The following is a 25,762-nucleotide window of genomic DNA, read 5'->3' as shown; positions in this document are numbered from 1 at the left end:
AGAATACCACTCCTTAGTAAAAAACTCCTTTTATTTTACCATAATTTATTAGATATACTATTGTTACAACTACTCTATTTCTAACTATACAACGACTGTATAGTTAGAAATTTATGTAAAAGCCCAGTAGGGCGTAAATAAAGGAAAACGATTCTAGTGAAGGGGCCACTCTATAACATTCTGTGCCGCTGATTGACAGCCAGCTCGCCAAGTGTCGTAAAAAACGGATTAATAGTAAAAAAGTCTACTTGGGCTAGAAATGATACGTAATAACATAACGACAATACTTTAGTGTCATCTTTTTTCTCAAGTGCCTACACATTTAATAATGTATTCTTTTGTATTGGTTATTATTTATATTTATATTTATTATTTATATAAAAAACCTTTACTCACTTGAGGAAGAAGTTAAATTATAAAAAAAAGAAAATTTCACTAATAGATTTCAAAGTAATCGTTTGATTAAATAAAATAATACGCAAAAGAAATGACCGCAGCGACGGGCCGGATGACACACAACCTTACAGGCCGGAACTTTGGCGGCGTCTGAGTCATTACGTAATAACTCCTTACCAACGCGCACACAAATATACTACGAACAATCCAGAGTTTTGGAGTACTGGCGGTCGACTTTCGTGTATCTGGCCAGAAATTGAATTTTCGCGAGTGTTTTTATTTTAATTAATTCTTATGAATACATTAATAAAATCTCTAATCTTTTGTGAGGGAGTCGTCGGGAAGTTACTAATTCATCGTCTAGAAAAATAAAATCTGGTACTTGCCGCTTATCTTACAACATTTTACATTTAATAAAATGTACTTATCGTTTTACATAATATATTTAATTGTAAGGTCCTGTTTTTATTAATCTTAAATATAAATAACTTGCATCCCTTCGAATCCCTCTAGAAACATTTAAGATTTTAGTAATAAGCTCATCAGAAATAATTAAAATGTGAGCGTCGGGGCAAATCCCCGTTATCAGGGTATTGTGTCGCCTTAAGTTTAAGTTTAGAATTGCATAACCCCGTTTCAGTTTTTTTGGTTCCCGCCTGCCGAGTTGAGGTAAACATCTACCACCCTGCCGAGGCGGGTACAGGCGCGTACTCGGTGATCTGACTTTCGGGCGCCCTAAATGATTTTCGGCGATGTAGATTATTGCGCAAAATTATTTGATTATTTTTCCTCGTACACGTGTTGTGTCTGTAATATTGGTTGATTTCCGGCCTATAGACTAGGTGTAGCTCATTTCTATATCGTTGTTTTTGAAATCTTTCCGAGAAATTCGCTATTGATATCGATAATATAATCGATAAATTATCCCAACTAACGGAAGCTTTTCACCTATTATGTCCAGCGCTTGCGCAATACAGTATCCTTCCTTGTGTGCTGCCTTCTAGCATTTGATTGGTGTCTACACGATCCGTGGGTGATCCCAGGACACATATACCTTCCCCTCGGTGATGACATACGTAGGCATTCGTTCCAAAATTTGATCCGACACGTTTTTGTAATTTCGCCTACCTGTTTTGACTCTTTTCGTGATATCCGCCGCATCTCTTCTGGTAATCTTTCGTAACCCATCGCTGTCCACTACCCGAGTCGTTGAAACCCCTTCCATCATGAGCTAAACCACCTTTCGGGTTTCTTTTCGATTCCCGGTCCTTTCTTTTTCGGTGGTCTACGCCCAATACATCCCTGTTTTTACAGTTTTTTGCGTCTAGTTTTAGCCCAACCCATATACTCTTTTCTCGCTTCATCTAGGAATTTCAATATATTATCTTCGTAACTTTGTTTACGCGCAAAAAAGGTCGTAAAATTTTGATCGTTAATCAGAGACTTCGTAACCCATTAACTTTTATGTCTTTTCTTAATTACCCAACTTGCATCTCCCCCGTGTTAATATAATTAGGCAATTTCGGCCAAACGTCCTATCTTAAGTTAAAATTTATGTTCACTGTGGCCACTTGAAAAGAGCACTCAGAAGTTCAGCGAACGTAAACAATTCTCTCTACGAGGATCAACTCGTAATATGTCTTCTGGACCAAACATTCTAAAACACCCTCTCCTTTCACCAAACCGTCACCCCCTTTTTTCGTTATCGATGGTTGGGTATCGCTTTGTTTCTGCCTTAGAATGCAAATTTATCGTAATCCCAAGTGCCTTTGCACGTGTCGTGAGACCGGATCCCAAGGTTAACTCAACAGTAAATCAACCTCGAGTGTATCGTGTCTTAGACCGCCCTTAATCTCCGTGATTGGCGAAAAATTATTTAATTGATTTTGGGAATGATCTGATTCGTTGAGCTCCATCACGCCTCTTTTCAATTATTACGTGGTTAACACCTATTACCGACGTAGGTTTCTATAATAAAGCTTCTAGTGTGTCCCAAAGATGTCCATAGTCTGTTCGTTTCTCCCTTTTCTCTGAACGTATTTTAATTTATGAAAAAAAATTCTTTACGTTCTTTTACCCCAAACAGGTCCATTACATACTTTACCATTATAAACTAATTTACTTGTTTATTATTTTTTGATAAACTAATGTTTTTAAGACATGATTTTTATGCATAGCACAAAGGGTAACAATTATTAAAGGTTAAATTATTAGGTAAATAATTGTTACCCTTTGTGCTATGCATAAAAATCTTGTCTTAAAAACATTAGTTTACCAAAAAATAATAAATAATATTTGACAAGTTCAAGTATTTCACCTAAAAATGTAGAAAATTTGTCTCGACGCCATCTAGTGAGAGAGTTAGCACTTAGGTACAATGCCTTTCTCATATAAAATAAAGTTGGGTGTTTTCAGGTGAAAAATGTAACAAGCAGTAATTGTTGAATGAAACACTAGTATATTATATTGAATAATTTCGCGGGTAGGAGATAAGCCGCCATAGCTCAGTGGTCAGAGCTGTCGACCGGAAATCGAAGGGACACGGGTTCGAGTCCCGTTGGCGTCATGTATCTTTTATCAGGAGATTTTTCAATGTGGATGAGTGTTTCAGGCGAACAATTATTGCTTGTAAAATAATTGTTATAAATTACTGTTCTTGAAAGTAGATGAAAGACTCTATCAGATATTAGTATTGCAATCATTATAATCAACATATAATGCAACAAAAAAAAATAAAATAAAAATTACCAATTGTTGTCACGATTCCATAAAAGTTCTAACATTTTTGCATTTCGTCATGATATATTAATTTAGACAAATGCAGGTGGATGAAACACGTGTTCCAATATGATTACAAATTTACCAACACTTCGTCAGGAAGCGGCTTGCAGTCACGTTTTCAACAGGATGACTAATAATTTGAAGAGATCTCAAAATAATACATAAATTTCTCTATCCGCGTCTGTCTGTTTATGAGCTTAGTTCTTCTAAAATATGAAAAGAAATGGTGTAAACGCCCATTAGCGGCTTTTTGAGGTCATGCCTTCTTTTTGGGGATACAATATACAGTGATGATGTTTGAAATATAAAGTCGTTAGTATCTTCTATCTGCCTAAATCTATGAAGATTCTTTTGAATATCTTAATATAAGAAACATTTCTGTTTCCATGAAAATAATATTATATTAGATCGAATAAACGTAGGTACTATTTGATTATTTGTAGTATTTGTGTAAATTGACGAATCTGAATGCAATTATCGCCCTCGATTTAGTTGGGCAAGCAGAACACTTCGAGGCGAGTTATTAGTTATGCTGGTTCGTGCTTCAATCTCACTTGGAAATAAGAACTTCGCACGCAGCTTAGATTTCTAATTCCTAATCATATCGGCGGAGTTATCGGGATCTCTATCGTATGGATTTTCAGCGAATTGCAGAGAAGCATTGAATAATAACTAACTTTTTAACTATATGGAGCAATTGAAGATCGTGTGATCATGTGTGAGAAAAAACAGTATTACTAATTAATTACAAATGTATTCAAATTATTGGTAATCCGGTTAAAAACGGAATTGCAGACCGTTTCCTGGTAAACTTTTAGTAAATTCGTAATATATCGAAACACGTGTTTATGCCCTGCCTTTCCCTTGAAAATGTACAATGACGAAATGAGGTTTATTAGGAAACCTATCACTTCATTCGTTCAGGATCTGCAATCCCGTTTCTAACCGGCTTGCGAGTATTTGAAGAGATACTTAATCAATTAGCAATATTCAATATTAGTATTTTTCCTCCGTGTAACTAATATGGTAACTATGAAGAAGAAAATATGATTTTTGTCTCATAATATCCTCTGGACAGATGGAAATGAGGTTTCAAGCTGTAAACAGTTATATAGACCGATTCCGCAAAAAAAAACAATTTTTTGACGTCATTAAAATATCATTTTTCCATTAACCGGGTTGTAGCCGAATAGTAGAGTTAATATTTTGTTCATAAAAGTGTTCGTCATTGTTAAAAAAAATCCCACTATACTTCATACAAACTCCCAGAACCCGCTATAGATTCTTGCTGGCATGTCAGAGATAACACTGTACCATTGGCATGGCCTCTTCATAATAATAACATAATAATACATAGTAACATAGTAATATATATGGCCTCCGAGAAAGAAACGGAAAGTCAGTGTCAAATAGTCGACTAATCACGGCCACGGGTTAAAATGTCAATATATCGCTTGCTTCTCATTCTTCGGGATTACATTGTATGTCGACGTCAAATGTCAATCATGTTGGCATTCTGACAAAGGTAGCAGCTCGCTCCGTTCCGCGCGGTTCACTGCGCGTGTGTAATGCTATAAACATGTATTTGTTTTAATCGTCAGAAGACAATTTGTTCTTTGTGTTTCTCTCTGCCGCCGAACCTGGCTTGTTATTGCCTAACTTGTTTATTTTGATATGCTTTTTGTTGCTATTTATGTGAAGGGTGAAACGAAGGCTTCTCAAGTCGGGTGCTCCAACAAATCAAACGCTTAATGCACCTCGTTCTCGTTCCTTGGATCTTACGTCTTAATAATGAAATGATTACTTACACGCTAATAAATATGCTAATTTTATGAAAGTCAAATATGAGCTCTAGATTCAATACAATTGAATGCAATGTTACGCTACCGTTAACCAATTAACAATGAGAAATAATATTTATCTGGCAAACAGTCCTTCAAAGCGTAAAAATTACGTTTTATATCATACTCGTTTTGAAAACCCCTATACATCCGAGATTTGGATTGAAAAATATGGAACACGCATTGGGCGTCCTTTTCATATTATTCCTAATATCCATATCACATAACGGAAATTACATTTGCGAGCTAAAAATAGATACGGTAACTTAGAAATTTTTAACAGAAAAAGCTGTGGAAATGTCAGACCACAAAGTTAGATGGTACATATTTGCTTGGTTCTAGAGACAGCACATTGTTTGGAGGCATCACCATTAAACCTGCAAATAATTCAGGAACATGTCACGTTAAACTAATTAACTTTTTTAAAGAATTTTGAGCTAACTGAAATCTTGTAAATCTTCGTAATTATCTCGTTACAAGCAATCCAAGTTCAGTTGACCTTTAGAGGTTGCCTTGGATGACTGTTCCTCGTGGGGTGAGTCTGTATCGTTTGCATTAACCAATCGCGTGGTAGCGCAGTCGATTTCAAATCGAACACCGAATTTGACATTGAATCCATTCAAAGTAGAGCAATGATATTGTGCCTCCACGCAAAATGCAGGAGTGAGGCTAACGCAAAAGATACCAATTTTCCCCCTGGACAGTCTACCAAATTTTTTACAATTTGTTATATTGTCCTCTCCGACATCCATGGCACCTAGAGAAGATTCTTTCCCACTCTCCTCCGCAGCACCATTATTCGCAGCACCAGTCTTCGCAGCATCAGTCCTCGCAGCACCAGTCCTCGCAGCATCAGTCCCAGCCGCAGCAGCAGCACCACTCCTCACCACCCGTGCACCAGCCGCACCAGCAGAAGCCACAGCTACAGCTGGAGCAGCACCTTGCGCAGGAGACCCAGATGGATCAGCTGGAGCCGGTGCAGGCCACGATGAGGCAGATCCGGCCTGATATTTCCAGCAGTGTGGCTAAGAGTACAGAGAATACGCCCAAGCTCCTGGTCAATGAGTTGGTTCGGTTCAATAAGGCAAGTAATGCTGCATGCACATTTCATACCCTCTTGGATAGATTGGAGGGTATGTGTTGAAAACCATGTATTACGTACGTGTAGAAGAGAGAGGGATGTTTTGGATATATAGAGCCAATGAACACTGACGAGATTTTGAATCGGTGAATCAGCGGAAAGAGAAGAAATAGAGTAAACTTTTGTCTGTTCATGTCAAAATTCATTTTTGTTCAACAGCCTTCCAAAATTTTCGAATTTTAAAAGGAATGTCAAGGTTATCATTTCTTTGAAAACACCTTTTGATTATTGTGTTTCATGTATAGTTTATTCAGGTTTATGTAAAAGTAATAAAACCAGTTTATGTATGTATTCATTTAAACAAAGTTAAGTTGTCAGTAAGTTTGCAGGTTGTCTACCAAATGCTTTTTTAGTTTTTTTTTTGATACAACAAACTCTTCTGGGCAAACGTCTAACAATGTAAACGTGGAATATATATTACCTATCTGGTAAACAGAAAACAAATAATTAATCATAAAAATAAATTGCAGTTTTTGTTCCCATATTTGAGCAAAACTCATCTAGGTAATTTTCATCCAGTTCTGCATATTTCAGCTGACTGTACTGTATTCTGAGGATTTTCTGCCCTAGTTTTCAACAGGTTAAGCAAAAATGTGTGTCAGAACAGATTTGTGTAGTGTCCCATTCTGTCTTCCTGCAGTTGCAAAAAAATGGCCTTTAACTTATTTATCAAAAATTGGATTTTTCAAGGAAAGAAAAAAATGTATATTAAACAAAAAATTGGAATTGAAAGGGTAGACTTGGCACAAACAATAATACACGTGTACTGAATTCTACTTGTTATTTTAATATTTTGTCATAAACTGTTTTTCTCATATACATATCTCAAAAGTATTTTTTTGGAGATGACCAATTTTAATTTCGTCATTGCTGAGGATCATGATATTTCCTCAGATGTCAAGACTCTTTAATTCGTCACAGTCCTGTTTGCGCGTTTTACCTTAACCGTCTCATTTCCCTCTAGATCCAGCACCAGTACCGCCTGACTTCGGAACAGGGCCCCGCCCACTGCAAGCCGTTTGTGGTGTCGCTGCAGTTGGGGGGAGGCGAGGGCGGCGGTCCCGTGGAAGAGTACAGCGCCGAGGGCAGCCGAATCCATGCTGCACAGCACGCCGCGGCCGCCGAGGCCCTGCGCCGCACTGCCTACCCCCGGCCCCCTCCCCGTAGGGCAAATGGTAACCATTCACTTTATATACTTACATATCGTAGAGACTGACACCTAGCAGAATCCACTCGGTTGATCAGTGGTTCCATAATATTGAAGGAAAGAATAAACATCAAATCTTAACTAACCTAACCTACTTTTTCTTTACTAAACTCTCACGTAGATGATTTGTTTCCAACTAATTGTTGATGGAATTATATTATTCCCTGATTTTCTTAGCCTAATACACCATCTAGAACTTCCAAATTATTTTTAATAATTATTACATGTTATGAGCAGGCAGCATTCTGCTGATGCGCTCGTATCTGATTTCACAATAAGTTTAACAGTAATTGCGTTAAGCATCCAATCGAGCTTTAAATTGTTTTATATAAGTATTGTGGTATTTTTTTTTCTTCCGTGTTTACTCTATTTGCAAGGATTGAATGCAAAAGATGTTATGTTAAAAAAAATTAACATTTTGGTTGGTGGTGAAGATTTCTTATTCTCGATCAAGTCATCCCTTTCTCTTCTTTCTTTTAACATTGGTAATCTTTTATAATAATGATACTCCCTTGTTATCTAGATTGCATGCAGTTGGCAATATTTTTGCAGAAATAGTAGATGTGTTCCATTAAGTGACCACATTAGTTTTCAAACACCTTTTTAGGGGCTTTTACATAGGGAATAGTTTATAAAATTATATGCAATTATTTTACTACTAAACAGCTTTTTTTATACATAACTGAAGTGCCCTAGGAACAATCTTTTGTAAATATTAAGTGATAAATTGATAATGTCCACTGAAGAATCCACATTATCGCCCTCCTTTGGTACCTATTCTGGCCAATGAGGAGTTCATATTATGGTAATTAGTCCCAGAATTTCTGCACTGTCAAAAAAAACCGACTTCTAGTAATCTGGTATTATTAATTTAGCTCTTCTCTAACAGATGGTGATACAGAAGACGACTTGTGTGACCTGAAATCTCCCGTTTCCATGGTCCATGAGATAGCGCTCAAATTCCACCTCCCTGTCAACTTTAACGCCAAAAGCGAAAAAGGGCCTCCACATATGAAGGTAGAAAGATACATAATATGTTTATTTCCTGTACAACTTAAAGACAGTATCCTTTTATCTGGATTTCCCTGTGTTAAATATCTTTGTTTTATTATTATTTTTGTACAATTAATTAATACAGGGTGTCCGGGGGTAAAGTGCACAGACTTCGGTATGTGATTTTACCTGATGGTAGAAGTAAAAAAGATAATAATGAATTTTTTTGCAAAAAGGGTATTTTCATACAATAATTACATCAACACCATCTATGAATAAACATATATATTTATCCTTAAGGTTAAATGTCTCATTCATTATTATCTACGTGTTCATAGATGGCGTTAATTAAATTATTTTATTAAAATATGCTTTTTGCAAGTTATGTTTTACAATATTAAGACAAATTATTTGTTTGCGCCCGTATATACGCAATATGAATATGAATAAATAGTTTTGTTTGTTTAAAAACTCTATTCTTTCAGGAAAGGCATACAAACACAATACTCTATCGGTGATTCAATTCAATTTTGTATCCTTTCGTGAAAGAAATGAGTTTTTATATGGAAAAAAATATTTATTCATATTCATATTGCTTACATACGGGCGCAAATAAACAATTTGTCTTAATATTTCAAAGCATAACTTACAAAAATTGGATTTTAATGAAATAATTAAGTTATTGCCATCTGGTAATGCATAGATTATAACGTATGTTGCGTTTACCCTTAACACGTTGAACGCCATGTAGGTCACCGGTGACCTCATGAAAATCGTAATTTAAATTAAAGATTACAACCAGAGATGTGCAAAATGGGTACCCAAAACCATTTGAAATGCAAAATGGAAATGGGTCAAAACTTTTCCATTTGAAAATGCAAAATGGTTTTTAGAAAAGCATTTCAAATGCAAAATGCAAAATACCTATTTTCAAAATGCATTGAAAATGCAAAATGGTTTCTCAGGTCAAACAATTAAAATAGTTATAGAATTTTTAAACGACTTTGTCATTTAATAATGGACATCAATGTAGAACAACTTGTGGAATAACAAATCATACATACTGATATGTACTGTGTAAAAAACAATTGAATTTGAGTGGAATATAATAGAATCTATTATTAACTAAATATTGTCATTTTAAATGATTTTTTCTTAAGGCCATCATCATTTGTGTTGTAACCCTCTATAAGGGGACATCCACCAGTGAATAGTAAAGAAATACAGGACAGTGAGACAATCAGACAATATAAAATGTTGTTTTCTAGTGCGCACCCATTATTTGATCATAGATTGTCACAGAAAACTCCAAGCAAGGCGCACTAGAAAACCCACAGATAATATGATACAACTTTGAGAATACCAATATATTTTCTATATTATGTAGGTATTATGTAGTCTTAGCCATTATTAGATTTTAGAAGAACGAGCTTCTCAAAAACATCATCACTCATTGGTTGTGCGGAAATCTTTCGTACGCAATTGTGCGGGGGGTTGCGGTAATGCGGATGCGATATAGACTAAGACAAATAAAAACGAATTGAATTGCCTTAGTGTTTTGCAAGAGGAAAATGAGTAGGAAAGGCCAAAAGACTTACCCTGGTCTCGTTCTCCTTAAGCCGCTGGTTCTGTTCTCTTATCAGTTTGCATACAATTAACATTAACACTTAACACAAAACAAAACAAGACAGTGAAATTCACTGCGGCGGGTAAAAACGTTTCACTGGACGATGTGTGCTCCAAAATAGTCACGGCCGAGTTCAACATATTATGCGGGTTTCAATATGACACGAAATGTTCGCGGGTAAGATGCAACGATAACAACTGATAACAATACTCCTTGTCTCTGGGCCCGGATCAAGGAAAGGGGACAAGGGGCAAAGGGGGGTGAAGGGTACACATTTAAGGCTATTCAATTTTAAACCTCACGCGCAACTATCCCCCCCGCCTTGAAAGGGTGCGAAATCACCCCTTTTAAAACCGCATTGTCATGGCATTTATCATATAACACTGGTTCTTCGTTGCGGACGTGTTTTAACCGCTCCGGTTTGTTTGATCCTTTCAGAAGGTTTCCCTTGCTAAGAGATCGCTGAAAATTGTTCAGCATCCGTGTTTTATATAGTGCTTACCTTCTTATTTCACGAAATGTGCGTAACTTCTACCGTTTAGCCGGAATTTGAAATTATTATAGCATTTTAAACCGATTAAAAGTGAAGCTAGAACGAAGATTTCTCAATGCAGTCGAAGATTTTATACCTGACTCAAGTGTCAAGTGGTGTTGGGATTTACGGGACCTTTTCAACCGAGGATGTCTGCATGGAGGACAGATAAGCCATATTTTGTTTAAAGTTTTTGTCTTTGTTTTTATTTTCTGTTTTTGTTTATGTATTTTGTTACAGATGACACTCATAAACTTCACTTTGACTTTGGTTCAAGATTTTGCTTATGATAGCCTGCGATAAGCGAGCCCTAAGGGTCTGAGACAGAGGTGTGAAATCGTCGGATCACGACAATAGAAAGAATGTATTGGAGCCAGGAAGGAGTCTGAAAGGGTCGAGAAGATGCACTAGGTGGCATGAAAGACTGAGAGGTGATTGGAGAGACTAAGGTAAACTAGGATGAGGTGATTTTGCACAGCGGTGCTGCCAAGGTCTGTTATCTATGTGAGGATATTGTGTCGGCGCTCTTTATTGGCAGCAGACACATGTCAGCGCTATATTAGCGGCGGACACATGCCTGAACGGATGACGAGCCTCGTGCTGGCACAGTTGGTGGACGGGGTAGTCTCTCTCCCTGCAGCAGCTGGTACAGTTCCTTCGCTACCTAGGACTCTTGCAGCAGAGTCTCCATCTTCTGTCTTCGTCGAGCGTCACAGCGGTGCTGCCAAGGTTTGTTGTCTATGTGAGGATGTTGTGTCAGCGCTCTTTATTGGCAGCAGATACATGTCAGCGCTATATTGGCGGCAGACACATGCCTGAACGGATGACGAACCTCGTGCTGGCACAGTTGGTCTAAATAACAAATGTAGATCCTAGGAAATAAATTGTACAGCGCCCTTGAGGTGATTTTTCACAAAAACGGCGCTATACAAATTATCCAATTATTATTATTATTATTATTATAAACAAATTAACATAACCTACAGTTATCCTAAATTTCCTAACCTACATTGACTAAACCTAATGCTACTAGACTACTATTGAGTTGGCAAAGGGTATAGCCGTATTACTGGGCGAATATAAGATCCCAGCACTGTTCTGACACGAGCAACACGAATTACTCCATCTTTTGCGGGGAAAACTTCATCAATAATAGCTAACGGCCAATGTAATGGTGGGGCGTTTTCAGTTCCCACTATTACTACTAAGCCGACCTTTACTGGATTAGTAGGAGTATTCCATTTTGGACGTACTTGCAAAGTATGCAAGTAATCTAATCTCCATCGCTTCCAGAATGATTGAATTAATTTATCGAGTAAATCATGACGCGATAGAAGGTTCAAATTATCCTTCTCGATTTCCATGGCGGGCAGGTGTTTTAAGGGAGTTGTCGTCAAGAAGTGAGTTGGCGTTAACGCAAGGGGCTCGGAGGGGTCTGAAGAGAGCGTTCTACACAATGGCCTCGTATTCAGAATGGTTTCTACTTGTGCAAGTACTGTAGTTGCCTCTTCAAACGATAGAATCTGATCTCCTATTACCCGAAAAAGATGAGTCTTCATACTTTTAATATTGGATTCCCAATTTCCACCAAAGTGGGGTGCTATTGGCGCATTCAAATGCCAGCTTATTCTATTATTGGCCAAAATACTTGCGAATTCTTCACCAAAATGTGAAGATGACGAAAATGCGTGCAATTCATTCAATTTTCTCTTGGCTCCTACAAAGTTAGTTCCGTTGTCTGAGTATAAATTTGACACAGGACCACGCCTAGAAAGAAATCGTTTGAATGCGTTCAGAAAACATTCGGTGCTCAAACTTGACGCCAATTCAAGGTGTATAGCTCTTGTTGTCAAACACACAAATAAGCAAATATACGCCTTTTGAGAACGAATTCCACGTCCACGTGATATAGTTACCCTTATAGGCCCGGCAAAGTCTATACCCACATGCGTAAATGGTTTTATAGACTGAATGACACGACAATCTCTATGATCCGCCATTAAAGGTGCAATTGTTTTAGGGCGTAGCCGAAAACACGAATTGCATTTATGTACTCGATTTCGAATTAAACTACGGGCTGACAGTATCCAATATTTTTGCCTCAAAATAGACATTAATAATGCGGGACCCGAGTGACAATGAATTTTATGATAATGATCAACCAACAAATTTAAAACGTGATCCTTTCGCGGGAGAACTATGGGGTGCTTTTGATCATAATTTAAATCCGAATTGACTAAACGACCTCCCAACCTTATGAGTCCGTCATTCAAGAACGGTCTCAAACGTTGAAATACGGGTTTACACGTTTTTCCTTGTTGTAGATTTATCAATTCCCCGGGAAAGTACGCTCGTTGTATTTCGCGCAATATTTTAAGCTCAACGAACTCTAAATCTGACCCACTTATATATTTTCGATATGGCAACACCTTAAGAAAACGAAATACGTAAACCAAACATCGTAATAATTTATTCCACGAGGAAAAACGCTTTGACAGGGTTAGAATATCATATTCTTCTAAACCAGAAGTCATTACTAACGAAATAGACTTCTGTTCGGGTAGTTCTGTCACCATAGTAACATCAAATGTGGTAAAAGGCCACCGATCAGGCCTAAATTTCATCCACGGTGGGCCATGAAACCATAGCGGGTGATCTAAAATTTGATTGGGGGTAAGCCCTCGTGACAGACAATCAGCGGGATTATCTGTGCCTGCTATATGATTAAAACAGGTAGCCGATAATTCAGATTGAATTTTAGCAACTCTATTAGCCACTAATGTCCCCCAACGGTGCGGAGAAGACTGAATCCAACAAAGTGCTACAGTGGAATCAGTAAATGCGTATATATTTTCAATTTTCAAGCGTTTTTCTAAGGTTTCTACTACGTTATGCATTAATTTTGCAAGTATTAATGCAGCGCAAAGTTCTAATCGTGCGAGAGAAACAATTTTCACAGGAGAAACCTTCGATTTTGCACAAGCAACATGTACTGAAATTGCTTCATGATTTTGGACATGGAAATACACTATACCTCCATATGCCTTTTCGCTGGCATCTGCGAAACCAACAATGGTTACGATGCTACTGGACGTGATGCCAGTATGACGCGGAATTTGTATTCTATTCAGTGAGGAAAGTTCCTCACAGAATTGCGTCCATATCCTTACAATATCGTCGGGAGGCTCATCATCCCAATCGCATTTGTGTAGCCACAATTGTTTAATTAAAAGCTTGGCATATAAAACGACAGGCGCGATGAAGCCCATAATATCCCATATTTTTGCGACACAAGACAATATATTTCGTTTTGTACAACCTGTTTTAGGTGTAGAAGTGACGAACGAGAATAAATCGGAATTTGGTGACCAGTATAAGCCCAATATTTTATGCATGCTTACTTCATCAAATTCCTTTATCGCTGATAAGCTATGCGAATCTGGAATAGATTCCAGAACATCTTGCGAATTGCTGGTCCACTTGACAAGGTCAAATTGGCCAGTCTTCAATAATGCGATTAACTGAGAGGACGTTTCCTTTGCACCCTCTTCAGTTTCCATACTATATACAAAATCATCCATATATAAAAATTCTTCAATAATTTTCTTAGCCTCAGGAAAAGCTTCTCCTTCATCGGAGGCCAATTGCCTGATAGTGCGTAAAGCTTGAAATGGGCTGGATGTAAGACCAAAACAAACGCGGTTAAACTCATAAGTTTTAATATCTTCGCTGGGCGAGAAGCGATACAAGATTCGTTGATATCTCCGATCACTATCTTTCACTCTTATACACAAAAACATTTTGCGTATATCAGCTGAAAGAGCTATTGGGAATACACGAAAATTCATAATTATATAAATAAATTTCCCTGTAAATTTTCCCCACTATATAAAATATTATTCAATGACACGGAAGTGCTTGTTTTTGCGCTAGCGTCCAGGACTATTCTCAAACTGGTCGTGATTTTATCCTCTCGTACAACTCCATGGTGCGGAATTATGTATGAAGGCATCTCATTTCCTTCATTTGAAGTGCTGAGAGTCAAATAATCCTTCTCTAAATATTCATTGATAATATTATTATAAGCTTCTCTTAATTTTGGAGAGGCTTCCAATTTACGTTCAAGACATAAAAAACGTTTCTTTGCCATTGCAAATGAATCCCCAAGGGTTGAAACATCCCCTTTAAATGGCAAAGTTACTATATATCTTCCATTTTCAGGGTCTCTTGTGGTTGTTCTTTGATATATTTCCTCACATTCACGATCTTCAGGACTTTTAATAGACGGTACGTTTACCTCTTCTAATTCCCAAAATCTTTTGAGACAAATATCATCTGGTTCTTCTAGCATGGCACAACAAGATACGCTAACATTATCCTCAACCCGAGTTGGTGCTGATCCCAAAATAACGTATCCTAGAACTGTTTCTAAAGCATGCAGATTATGCCTCTGAAAAGGGTCTTGAACCCTTTTTGACAACAGGAGATGCGGGAAGAGCTGGGCTCCTAGCAACATGTCAATTTCTCCTGGTTCTCCATATGACTCATCCGCCAACGGTAAGTCATTCAAATATGACAATGAAGGTACATCAACTTTGGCGGTAGGTAAGCGCTCTGTAACTTTATTCACAATCAATGAAGTAATGTTATAATTTATTGCTCGATTGAAACGAGAGTAAATTTCGGTCTGTATGGAGCCTGTAATGGGCTTAGACGATCCTCCAATACCCTTAACGGTGGAACAAGACGGGCGTTGATATTCAAAAAATCCTAATTTTCTACAACAATCCCGAGTAATAAAATTGCTCTGAGATGCGCTGTCCAATAAACACCTAACGAGATGTTCATTTCCCTGTGCGTCTATTATTCCCACTCGTGCGGTAGCCAGCAATACAGTACAATGAGTCTTTAGATTATGAGATCGAACAGTTGAAAAAGTACACAAAGCTACATCAGAATTGGAGCAGCCCGGTTTTGGATCATTCAATTGATCAGCTTTCTGGTTTTCAATTCTTTGGGCATTTTGAGAGTCTGACTGCCCCTTGTGTGATGCACCCTGTTCTTCAAAATGTAACATTGTATGATGAAACTTGTCATTACACTTATGACAATTTTGATTTGAATTGCAAGTCCTAGCCTTATGTCTATCACTAAGGCACCTAAAACAGAATCCCTTGCTTTTGATAAAATTGAACCGTTCCCTTACAGTCAATTTTTTAAATTCTGAACATTTAAACAAATTTCCATGCGATAGATTATTGCAAAGTAAACATTTAATAGGCTGACGATTTTCCTCACTACCAGCGCTCATATAGGCTTGCGTCGATTTTTGTGACCGTTTTAACGTTTCACTTTTATTTTCCACCGATTTTCTTGAAGAACCGGTTCTTTGCAAGATCTTAATTTGTTCACGCACAAATTTCACCAAATCTTCAAACGAGGGGAATTCATTTTCCCGATTGTATGTTTCGAATCCTTTCACCGAGTCCATATCAAGTTTTTTCAATGCAATGTGTAAGAAAATAAAGTCACACAAATTATCTAAATTTACATTTTTAACGGCTGCCACAGCTGACGCAAAATGATCAATAAAGGATTCCAGATTATTAATATTTGCAACAGCAAAGGATTTAAAATCCAAAATTTGATCGATGTATGCAGAAGATATTACTCTTTTGTCGTTATATTTATCGATCAACGAGTTAAAAATAATTTCGTAATTTTCCGGCGATAAAATGATCCCGGCGAACGTTGATTTAACACGGTTACTGATTTTTCCCAACAAATAATATAACTTTTCTGAATTCGAAAGTGTATCGTTATTGTGTACGGTGTTAATAAAACTTGAATAAAATATGGGCCAATTTTTTATTTCCCCATCGAAATATGCCAATTCAATCGGTGGGAGTTTTACACTACATTTTTTCTGTTTACTAACCACCCGCGAAGTGTTTTCCCGATTTAATGATATTTTTCTTTTGATATGTCCGTACATATCGTCGAACTTGAACCATCTTTCAAAATCAGGTTCAAAGTTTGAATCGATTTCCAAATTTAATATATTTATTTGTTGAGATATGTCCTCATACTTACTTCTAGTCAAGTCTAGAGTTTCAACTAACGAAAGAAACTCCTCTAGAATACTCAAGTCGGAAATTTTATTTGATAGTTCAAATAACTTAGTAAGACGTGCATCTAACGCATCTCGCTGAGCCGTCAGTAATCTCAACTTTTTTTCTTTAGTGGCCATTATGTATTTAGCAATAAATAATTAACCCAAATAATTAATTATAATTTAAATAACGCTATAATTGAATTAACGCTAGCGTAATTGATCAAAGTAAACAATTCTTCTGATATGTGTTTCCAAATTAAACTCAATAACAACTGAATATTATTATTCTGTTTACTATCTATTGTTAGCGGTCGTTAATACATACCTACGTACTTAACGCTAGCGAAGTATGTACTCGTATTATTAGAATTCAGTATTGAATACAAGTACCTACTTACACAATACGATTCCTTGCGTTAAACCAGGTACCTACATACACGATTAAATTATTGTCAACCTATAATTTGCCACGAGGAATTAAATGTAATTCGTTTTTAATATAACTATTTGACGGACTAAATTTTAACCCATTTATAATGCAAATGCCATGATTTTGGTACAAATAATGATTATAGATTGCAATTGCGAACGAAAGTAATACAATATAACCCGGTTCGAAATTGGACCAATTTGATGGTTGTGCGGAAATCTTTCGTACGCAATTGTGCGGGGGGTTGCGGTAATGCGGATGCGATATAGACTAAGACAAATAAAAACGAATTGAATTGCCTTAGTGTTTTGCAAGAGGAAAATGAGTAGGAAAGGCCAAAAGACTTACCCTGGTCTCGTTCTCCTTAAGCCGCTGGTTCTGTTCTCTTATCAGTTTGCATACAATTAACATTAACACTTAACACAAAACAAAACAAGACAGTGAAATTCACTGCGGCGGGTAAAAACGTTTCACTGGACGATGTGTGCTCCAAAATAGTCACGGCCGAGTTCAACATATTATGCGGGTTTCAATATGACACGAAATGTTCGCGGGTAAGATGCAACGATAACAACTGATAACAATACTCCTTGTCTCTGGGCCCGGATCAAGGAAAGGGGACAAAGGGCAAAGGGGGGTGAAGGGTACACATTTAAGGCTATTCAATTTTAAACCTCACGCGCAACTACTCATTTTTCTTCTATGAAGTCTCATGATTATACCTCCATTTGAAAAGAGACATTCAACTGGTGCTAAACTCGGAAGACAAGTTGTACATGTGCCTAACAGTAGAGTAGTCATGAAACATTTCAAAATCGGTTCATTTGTCTTGAAGGTATTGCAAGGCTTTTAAATCCGGAGTTCCTGCTGTTGCTGCGGAAGAATCAGATGAATCTTCATTATCTTAAAAAATAAGATTCATTCTGTACAAGACTATTAGTTCCACTTTGTGGATTTACATATCATTTTTTGGTACTTTCTTTTAATTTCCTTATTTGTATAAAAACACTGAACGTACTCTGTCCTTCTGTTCTTTAGGTGTCCACTTCATTTTAAAATGGATACGACACTGTAGCGCAAATTGTACTTGTAGTAGCGACCATGCTTCATTTTAAAACCTTTAAACAAGTTGAGTAAGTGGCAGAAACATTTCCATTCTCAATGCTGCCAATGATGGTACTTAACATCTTTGAAGGAAATACTTCATTTTTGTGGTAATGTATTGTGATATCTCTCACATCCCTGAAGGAAAAAAAATATTTGGTTAAAATGCAGTTCGTACATATATTTATATAATGAAATAAGATAAGCAATGCTATACAAATTATCCATCTAAATCCATCTTCACTTGTATATTCTTAAACTACTGAATATACTAACATAGCATTCTACAATTCTAACATAATATATTGATTTTCTTTAGGAAGCGTGCATAGGTAGATAGTTAGATGTGAGATATAATAATAAATAAATTACAGTACTTACATGATTGTAAATCCAAAAATACCACGACCACAGATGATGAAACCATTGAAAACACAAAAAATTTGCGCGGGACTAATGTTGGCAACGTAAAAAAATAGAAACCGCTGTCTAAAATTTAATATTACAGCGTCATGGCCCCGTGTTCACTATTTGAATCTGTATTTTTTTAATGGTATCACTTAATTACCAGGGCTCCTACCAGGTAGCAACTTGACAGACGTAAATTATCTCTCATAGCGAGGTTGAGGACCGACTGATATACGGGGCCTATGATAAAAAGACGAGTGGAGATAACAGGAAGAATGTTGCAAAAAAGCATTTAAAATGGAAAATGCATTGAGAAAAGCATTTAAAATGCAAAATGGAAAATACCCATTTTGCATTTTGCATTTCCATTTGAAATGGATTTATTTGAAATAAAGCACATCCCTGATTACAACACATATTTGCATTAGGCACTAAACACACCAAAAGATTACAATACATATTTGCACTAGGCACTAAACATTGTTATTGTTTTCAGCTTTTTATAACGACGTGCACTGTGGCAGAACATGTAACGAAAGGCGAAGGTTACAGCAAGAAGACTTCGAAGAAGCGGGCCGCCGAGAAGATGCTGGAGGAGCTGAAGAAATTGCCCTCGGTCAAGAAGACAGTGACTCTAAATCAAGGTCAGTATTTAGCCGCTTCCTCCTTCCAACATATCGACAGTGTTACAGTGTCCGTGATAATATCCCAAAAATATCAAGATAATTACTCCGATGCAACGGCAGCATTTAATTGATTTAAGGAATGAGCTGCATCAAAGAACAGAAAAGGGGGAGAAGGAATTGACAATCAAATACATCAAAGGATGCCCTAAAATTATAAAAATTCCAAAAAACATGTAAATAATTACATAGTCAATATCTCAATACTGTATACGAACCTATGCTCTCTCACACGGAAATTTAAAATATCAAGTCAATCCGTGAGAAATAGTTAGGATGCAGGCAAATTCTCAAGTTATTGTTTTATAAATGACTGTCTGTATCTGTGTTTTGTAGTTAAATAAATAAATACGTAAGAAGATATCTGCCACTGCAGCCAAGATGTTAGGCTCTTTAAGACATACTGCACTGCCCTATACACGTGGGAACTGTGGACACAATATCCAGTAGCGCAATGGGACAAGCTGAGGGTGTGCTACAACAACGCATACAGGCAACTTATGCAACGGTTCTCTATTGCCTCCACGATGTTCACCTTACTTCGCCACCGACTAGCCAGCATCCCCAGCAGGACACGAATAAGGAGAACAATCCGTATAAGGACCTCAAGGCGGTTCTGCCACAAATCACAAAGTAATAGCTTTCTATGAAAATATATTTGTTGTTTGGTTCAGTTGTGGCGGAGCGATCCCTGCCTCCGGTACCCATCGTCAACCAGTTTGAGGGCCAGAACTTTGAGATCCACGCAGACCGCTCCGTGACCATGGCCGCAGTGCTGAACCGGCCGGAGGACCACATGATCCAGGGCGGAGGCTTCGAGCAGGGCCGCGGCTTTGAGGAAAACATGCCCAGGAATAACACCGATGCCACTGTGAGTTTTATATCTTACTAGCTGATGTGCATACCCAGTGATGTTCGTTTTATGAATTCTAGTGTAAAGGAAAACTAGGTGCATTTTAAAGCTGGAATTTAAATTATTTTAAAGAAATGAAAAAGTTTTCCTTTTCAAGTATTTGTATCACTTGATTGTGCCATGTCAAATCAGGCGTTCACTTCCACGCCATTCATTCTCACACCCCTTTCTTTGTTGATTACGTACGTCACATTTTCCACACATATTTATTTCAGTTGATTGCGCCATATCTTCCTTGAGCGTTCCGACTTCTTCTACCATTCAAACCACTCTCTAAACACTAGTGGCACTAATAAGAACTGATTTTCCATGAAATGGGTCCAGGAGGGCGATTCTCGTTCTTTTAGCCTTAAGCTAAATGATAGCATTCCTCAACGACTGCTATCGTTTGCGAAAGTCGCTAAAAATAATACAAATTCTTTGGTTTGTACTGGCAAAACTCTAAAAGGTGTCGACCGATATCGCTGAAAATTTCAATGTTTGTTCTTATTAGTGCCAGGAATGTTTAGAGACTGGTTTGTTTGAATGGTAGAAGAAGTCGGGAACGCCAGAGGAATACTTAACGCAATATCTCTGCCCCGGAATGTGATACGGAGTCGAATTAAAGTTGATTTAATTTAGATTTTCAACAGTAACTTGTAATTTGAGTACCAATAGTAAAATTAAAATTAAATTGTTCAATTGAACAGAGTTTTAACAAGAAAGTACATTTTAGCAAATAGTCTACCAAGGCAGCTGTCATGTGCGACTGAATGCGGGAGGGAGTGTGTCCCGCGGAGAAGGTGGGTCACCCCAGGCCATGCAACATGATGCAGCCTCTCAGGCCCTGGACCTGAGGCAGAATGAGGACACCGAAGCCTGCAGCGGGGACCCCTCCTCACACCACACAGGCAAGGCTTTTTATGGTCCCAAGAAAAAACTTATTAGATAATTTTACTGTTGCAACAAAATATATTAAAATGGATCTAAAAAGTATCATTGTTTTTCCTTTCAACCATCTCGGTGTTGCCATTTAAAACCATTTTACGATTGCAGTGCCATCTTTTGTAAAATACGTATCTCCATTCTCGGTTTTTATGTAAACTACTTTTTCTTTACTAAACTCTCACGTAGATGATTTGTTTCCAACTAATTGTTGATGGAATTATATTATTCCCTGATTTTCTTAGCCTAATACACCATCTAGAACTTCCAAATTATTTTTAATAATTATTACATGTTATGAGCAGACAGCATTCTGCTGATGCGCTCGTATCTGATTTCACAATAAGTTTAACAGTAATTGCGTTAAGCATCCAATCGAGCTTTAAATTGTTTTATATAAGTATTGTGGTATTTTTTTTTCTTCCGTGTTTACTCTATTTGCAAGGATTGAATGCAAAAGATGTTATGTTAAAAAAAATTAACATTTTGGTTGGTGGTGAAGATTTCTTATTCTCGATCAAGTCATCCCTTTCTCTTCTTTCTTTTAACATTGGTAATCTTTTATAATAATGATACTCCCTTGTTATCTAGATTGCATGCAGTTGGCAATATTTTTGCAGAAATAGTAGATGTGTTCCATTAAGTGACCACATTAGTTTTCAAACACCTTTTTAGGGGCTTTTACATAGGGAATAGTTTATAAAATTATATGCAATTATTTTACTACTAAACAGCTTTTTTTATACATAACTGAAGTGCCCTAGGAACAATCTTTTGTAAATATTAAGTGATAAATTGATAATGTCCACTGAAGAATCCACATTATCGCCCTCCTTTGGTACCTATTCTGGCCAATGAGGAGTTCATATTACGGTAATTAGTCCCAGAATTTCTGCACTGTCAAAAAAACCCGACTTCTAGTAATCTGGTATTATTAATTTAGCTCTTCTCTAACAGATGGTGATACAGAAGACGACTTGTGTGACCTGAAATCTCCCGTTTCCATGGTCCATGAGATAGCGCTCAAATTCCACCTCCCTGTCAACTTTAACGCCAAAAGCGAAAAAGGGCCTCCACATATGAAGGTAGAAAGATACATAATATGTTTATTTCCTGTACAACTTAAAGACAGTATCCTTTTATCTGGATTTCCCTGTGTTAAATATCTTTGTTTCATTATTATTTTTGTACAATTAATTAATACAGGGTGTCCGGGGGTAAAGTGCACAGACTTCGGTATGTGATTTTACCTGATGGTAGAAGTAAAAAAGATAATAATGAATTTTTTTGCAAAAAGGGTATTTTCATACAATAATTACATCAACACCATCTATGAATAAACATATATATTTATCCTTAAGGTTAAATGTCTCATTCATTATTATCTACGTGTTCATAGATGGCGTTAATTAAATTATTTTATTAAAATATGCTTTTTGCAAGTTATGCTTTACAATATTAAGACAAATTATTTGTTTGCGCCCGTATATACGCAATATGAATATGAATAAATAGTTTTGTTTGTTTAAAAACTCTATTCTTTCAGGAAAGGCATACAAACACAATACTCTATCGGTGATTCAATCCAATTTTGTATCCTTTCGTGAAAGAAATGAGTTTTTATATGGAAAAAAATATTTATTCATATTCATATTGCTTACATACGGGCGCAAATAAACAATTTGTCTTAATATTTCAAAGCATAACTTACAAAAATTGGATTTTAATGAAATAATTAAGTTATTGCCATCTGGTAATGCATAGATTATAACGTATGTTGCGTTTACCCTTAACACGTTGAACGCCATGTAGGTCACCGGTGACCTCATGAAAATCGTAATTTAAATTAAAGATTACAACCAGAGATGTGCAAAATGGGTACCCAAAACCATTTGAAATGCAAAATGGAAATGGGTCAAAACTTTTCCATTTGAAAATGCAAAATGGTTTTTAGAAAAGCATTTCAAATGCAAAATGCAAAATACCTATTTTCAAAATGCATTGAAATTGCAAAATGGTTTCTCAGGTCAAACAATTAAAATAGTTATAGAATTTTTAAACGACTTTGTCATTTAATAATGGACATCAATGTAGAACAACTTGTGGAATAACAAATCATACATACTGTTCCGAAACGCCGATTGCTTTTGACAGGCTGTGAACTAACCAATCGTACCGTCAGAATTTAAACTGTATAGTTTAAATTTCGCACATGTCAGCTGGATCCACGGAGGCCGTGGGCCGAGCAGTCGCACAAAAACCGTTTGTCCTGTCAAATATCGATCCCCGGTTGTCTTATCGGATTAATCGTAATACGTATTTTTTATCGCAATTTAATTTAAAATAACGAGTGATAACGAACGACAATCCCGTTCCAGTGTTGACAGATGAGGCTTATGCAGATTTCACCGGTAAGTTGATTGTGAAGTAACGTTACGCATTGTGTTTCCGCATTCGCCTGTCAAAGCCATATAATTCATTTATTCGTTATCTGTGTGGAATAGCCCTTGAGTCGGCTATTCCAACCCTTGTTCGTTCTTCGAACATTTTGGTGCCGAAACTAGGGAACTTTAAGATTATTATCTATCTATGCCAAAACGGATAGTGCTGTGGAATGTTTCTTAAAATTTGAATAATAATCAATTCGAACAGTAATTAGGTAGGTACCTAGCTCTTTTGTATTTACGACCTACCGCGCATATAATTATAATAGATTAAATTATTATCATTTATTTCGTTTCGTTTTTGGGTACGTTTCCAATCGTGTTTATTCAACATGGCCCCAGCTATTCAAACATTGCGCCGGAAACGGACATTAGCGAATAATACGTTACTCAAGACACATGAAATAGCAAAAAGCGCTTTACACGATGCAACTAAGTGCAACTTACTGTTAGCGCATTATACTACTCTGGAAAAGATAGTTCTTGAATTTGAAACGTCTCATGCGGAAATATTAGCTTTAAATGACACAAACGAAATTGATGAGGATAAAATTCGCGAAGCTTTTGACGAGATGTATTATCAAATTGTCGAAATTTACCAGGAGTTAACCAGTCAGCCTCTCGATTGTAAGACCGCGGATGCGTGCACAAACGTTAAATTACCAAAAATAAACATTCCAATATTTTCTGGAAATGTCAAGCAATGGCCCGAATTTTACGACATGTTTAACGCTCTGATTCATGAAAACAAATCTTTATCCAACATCGAACGCATGCAGTATTTGTTCTCATGTTTATCTGGAGAAGCTTTAGGGTTAATTCGGACATTTCCAGTTCAAGGAGCTCACTACGTTGAAGCATATCAAAGATTAATCGCGCGCTATCGTAACGCGCGTGAACTCGCATTTACGTGTTGGCGGGAAATGCTAAATTTAAATTTTCCGCCCAACGATCCTTTTGAATTCCGTCGCGTGTTCGATATATTTAACGAGGGTTTAACAATTTTAAAGGAATTGGATCTCCCAACGGACAATTGGGACTTCGTGCTTTGTTATTTAATTCTATCGAAATTAGATTCACCTACAAGATGCGCATTCAAACAACTGCAGTCTCCTACCGAGCTGCCTTCATATTTGAAACTCAAAGAGTTTCTTTACAACAATTGCGAAGCTCTTGTACGGGACTTACATTTTTCGACTCGCGATAGCAGTACTATTGACAAACCTCTTGCACGGAACTTTAATCAGGCTGCCAAAAAACGCACTTCAGCGCTTCTTCGCGATCTTAAGAAAGGACAGTCTGAAACAAATAGGTCCTCGACCTCCACCACTTACCTGAAGTGCTCCTGTTGCGGGGAAGACCACTCCATTTCCAAGTGCAAGGTATTTGCACTCAAGTCAGTTCAGGATCGCCTACAGTTTGCTCAATCACACCGTTGGTGTTTCAATTGCCTTCATTCTTCTCATTATCTTAAAGATTGTAAATCTTTGTTTACATGTCAAAAATGTCAGCAAAAACACCATACTTTGCTCCATCGAGACGAAAATGCTTCTTTGGAAGATCAACATCAACACCTCACGACGTCTACGGACCCGGAGACTTCTTCTTCCGACTCTAAAATTCAGGTCCTCACCAATTTAGGAGTCAAGTCCATAGTACTATTGTCAACCGCCAATGTTGGCATTCGCGATTCATCCGTCCGTTTCCAAACCTTTCGCGCATTGATCGATTCGGGCATTCAAGCTCACTTCATTACCGATCGTGCTGCGGAGCTCGTAGGCATCCCTCGTCAAGCCAGTTCTCAGAGAGTTAGCGGCTTAGGCCAATCTTCCGCAACCACGTCGGGAGTCATTCAATTAGAGATCGGTGTTAAGGGACGGGTTCTCTTCAACATCAAGGCACTTACGCTGCCTAGTATCTGCGGCAACATGCCAACTGTTCGTCTAGATAAGTCATCGTGGCATCAGTTGAGAAACTTGCCTCTTGCCGATCCTGACTGTCACAAACCGGGACCGATTGATCTTCTTCTGGGTGCTGAGGTTTTCTCTTCTCTTCTGAGACCTGGTAATGTGAATGGTGGTCTACGTCAGCCATCAGCTTTCAATTCTGCATTTGGTTGGCTTCTTCTAGGTTCAGTTGGTTCGGACACTGCTCACGAAACGAAATCTTTCATCGTTACTAACGAGGACCGGCTTCACGAAGAGGTCCAGCGACTGTGGGAGT

At 37.3% G+C, this 25,762-nt stretch overlaps 1 protein-coding gene across 1 annotated transcript in view; it reads left to right on the top strand.

Annotated features, from left to right (window-relative positions):
* Positions 1–5,808: 5,808 nt before the first annotated feature.
* Positions 5,809–25,762, top strand: part of LOC149408909 (uncharacterized) — a gene marked incomplete at its 5' end in the record, with an annotated part of 30,387 nt that continues 10,433 nt past the window's right edge. The window contains 7 exons of the mRNA XM_089650317.1: positions 5,809–6,102; positions 7,124–7,334; positions 8,256–8,383; positions 19,072–19,219; positions 19,933–20,129; positions 20,887–21,061; positions 22,053–22,180. Coding sequence (XP_089506443.1) covers positions 5,809–6,102; positions 7,124–7,334; positions 8,256–8,383; positions 19,072–19,219; positions 19,933–20,129; positions 20,887–21,061; positions 22,053–22,180 — 1,281 coding nt within the window. The remainder of the gene's footprint in view (positions 6,103–7,123; positions 7,335–8,255; positions 8,384–19,071; positions 19,220–19,932; positions 20,130–20,886; positions 21,062–22,052; positions 22,181–25,762) is intronic.

Source organism: Hesperophylax consimilis, unplaced genomic scaffold (genome assembly GCF_061612785.1).
Source record: "Hesperophylax consimilis isolate HC1 unplaced genomic scaffold, BYU_Hcon_1.0 scaffold_44, whole genome shotgun sequence".
NCBI lineage: Eukaryota > Metazoa > Arthropoda > Insecta > Trichoptera > Limnephilidae > Hesperophylax > Hesperophylax consimilis.
The sequence above is the reverse complement of the archived record's forward strand: the minus strand, read 5'-3'. Positions and strand labels throughout refer to the sequence as shown.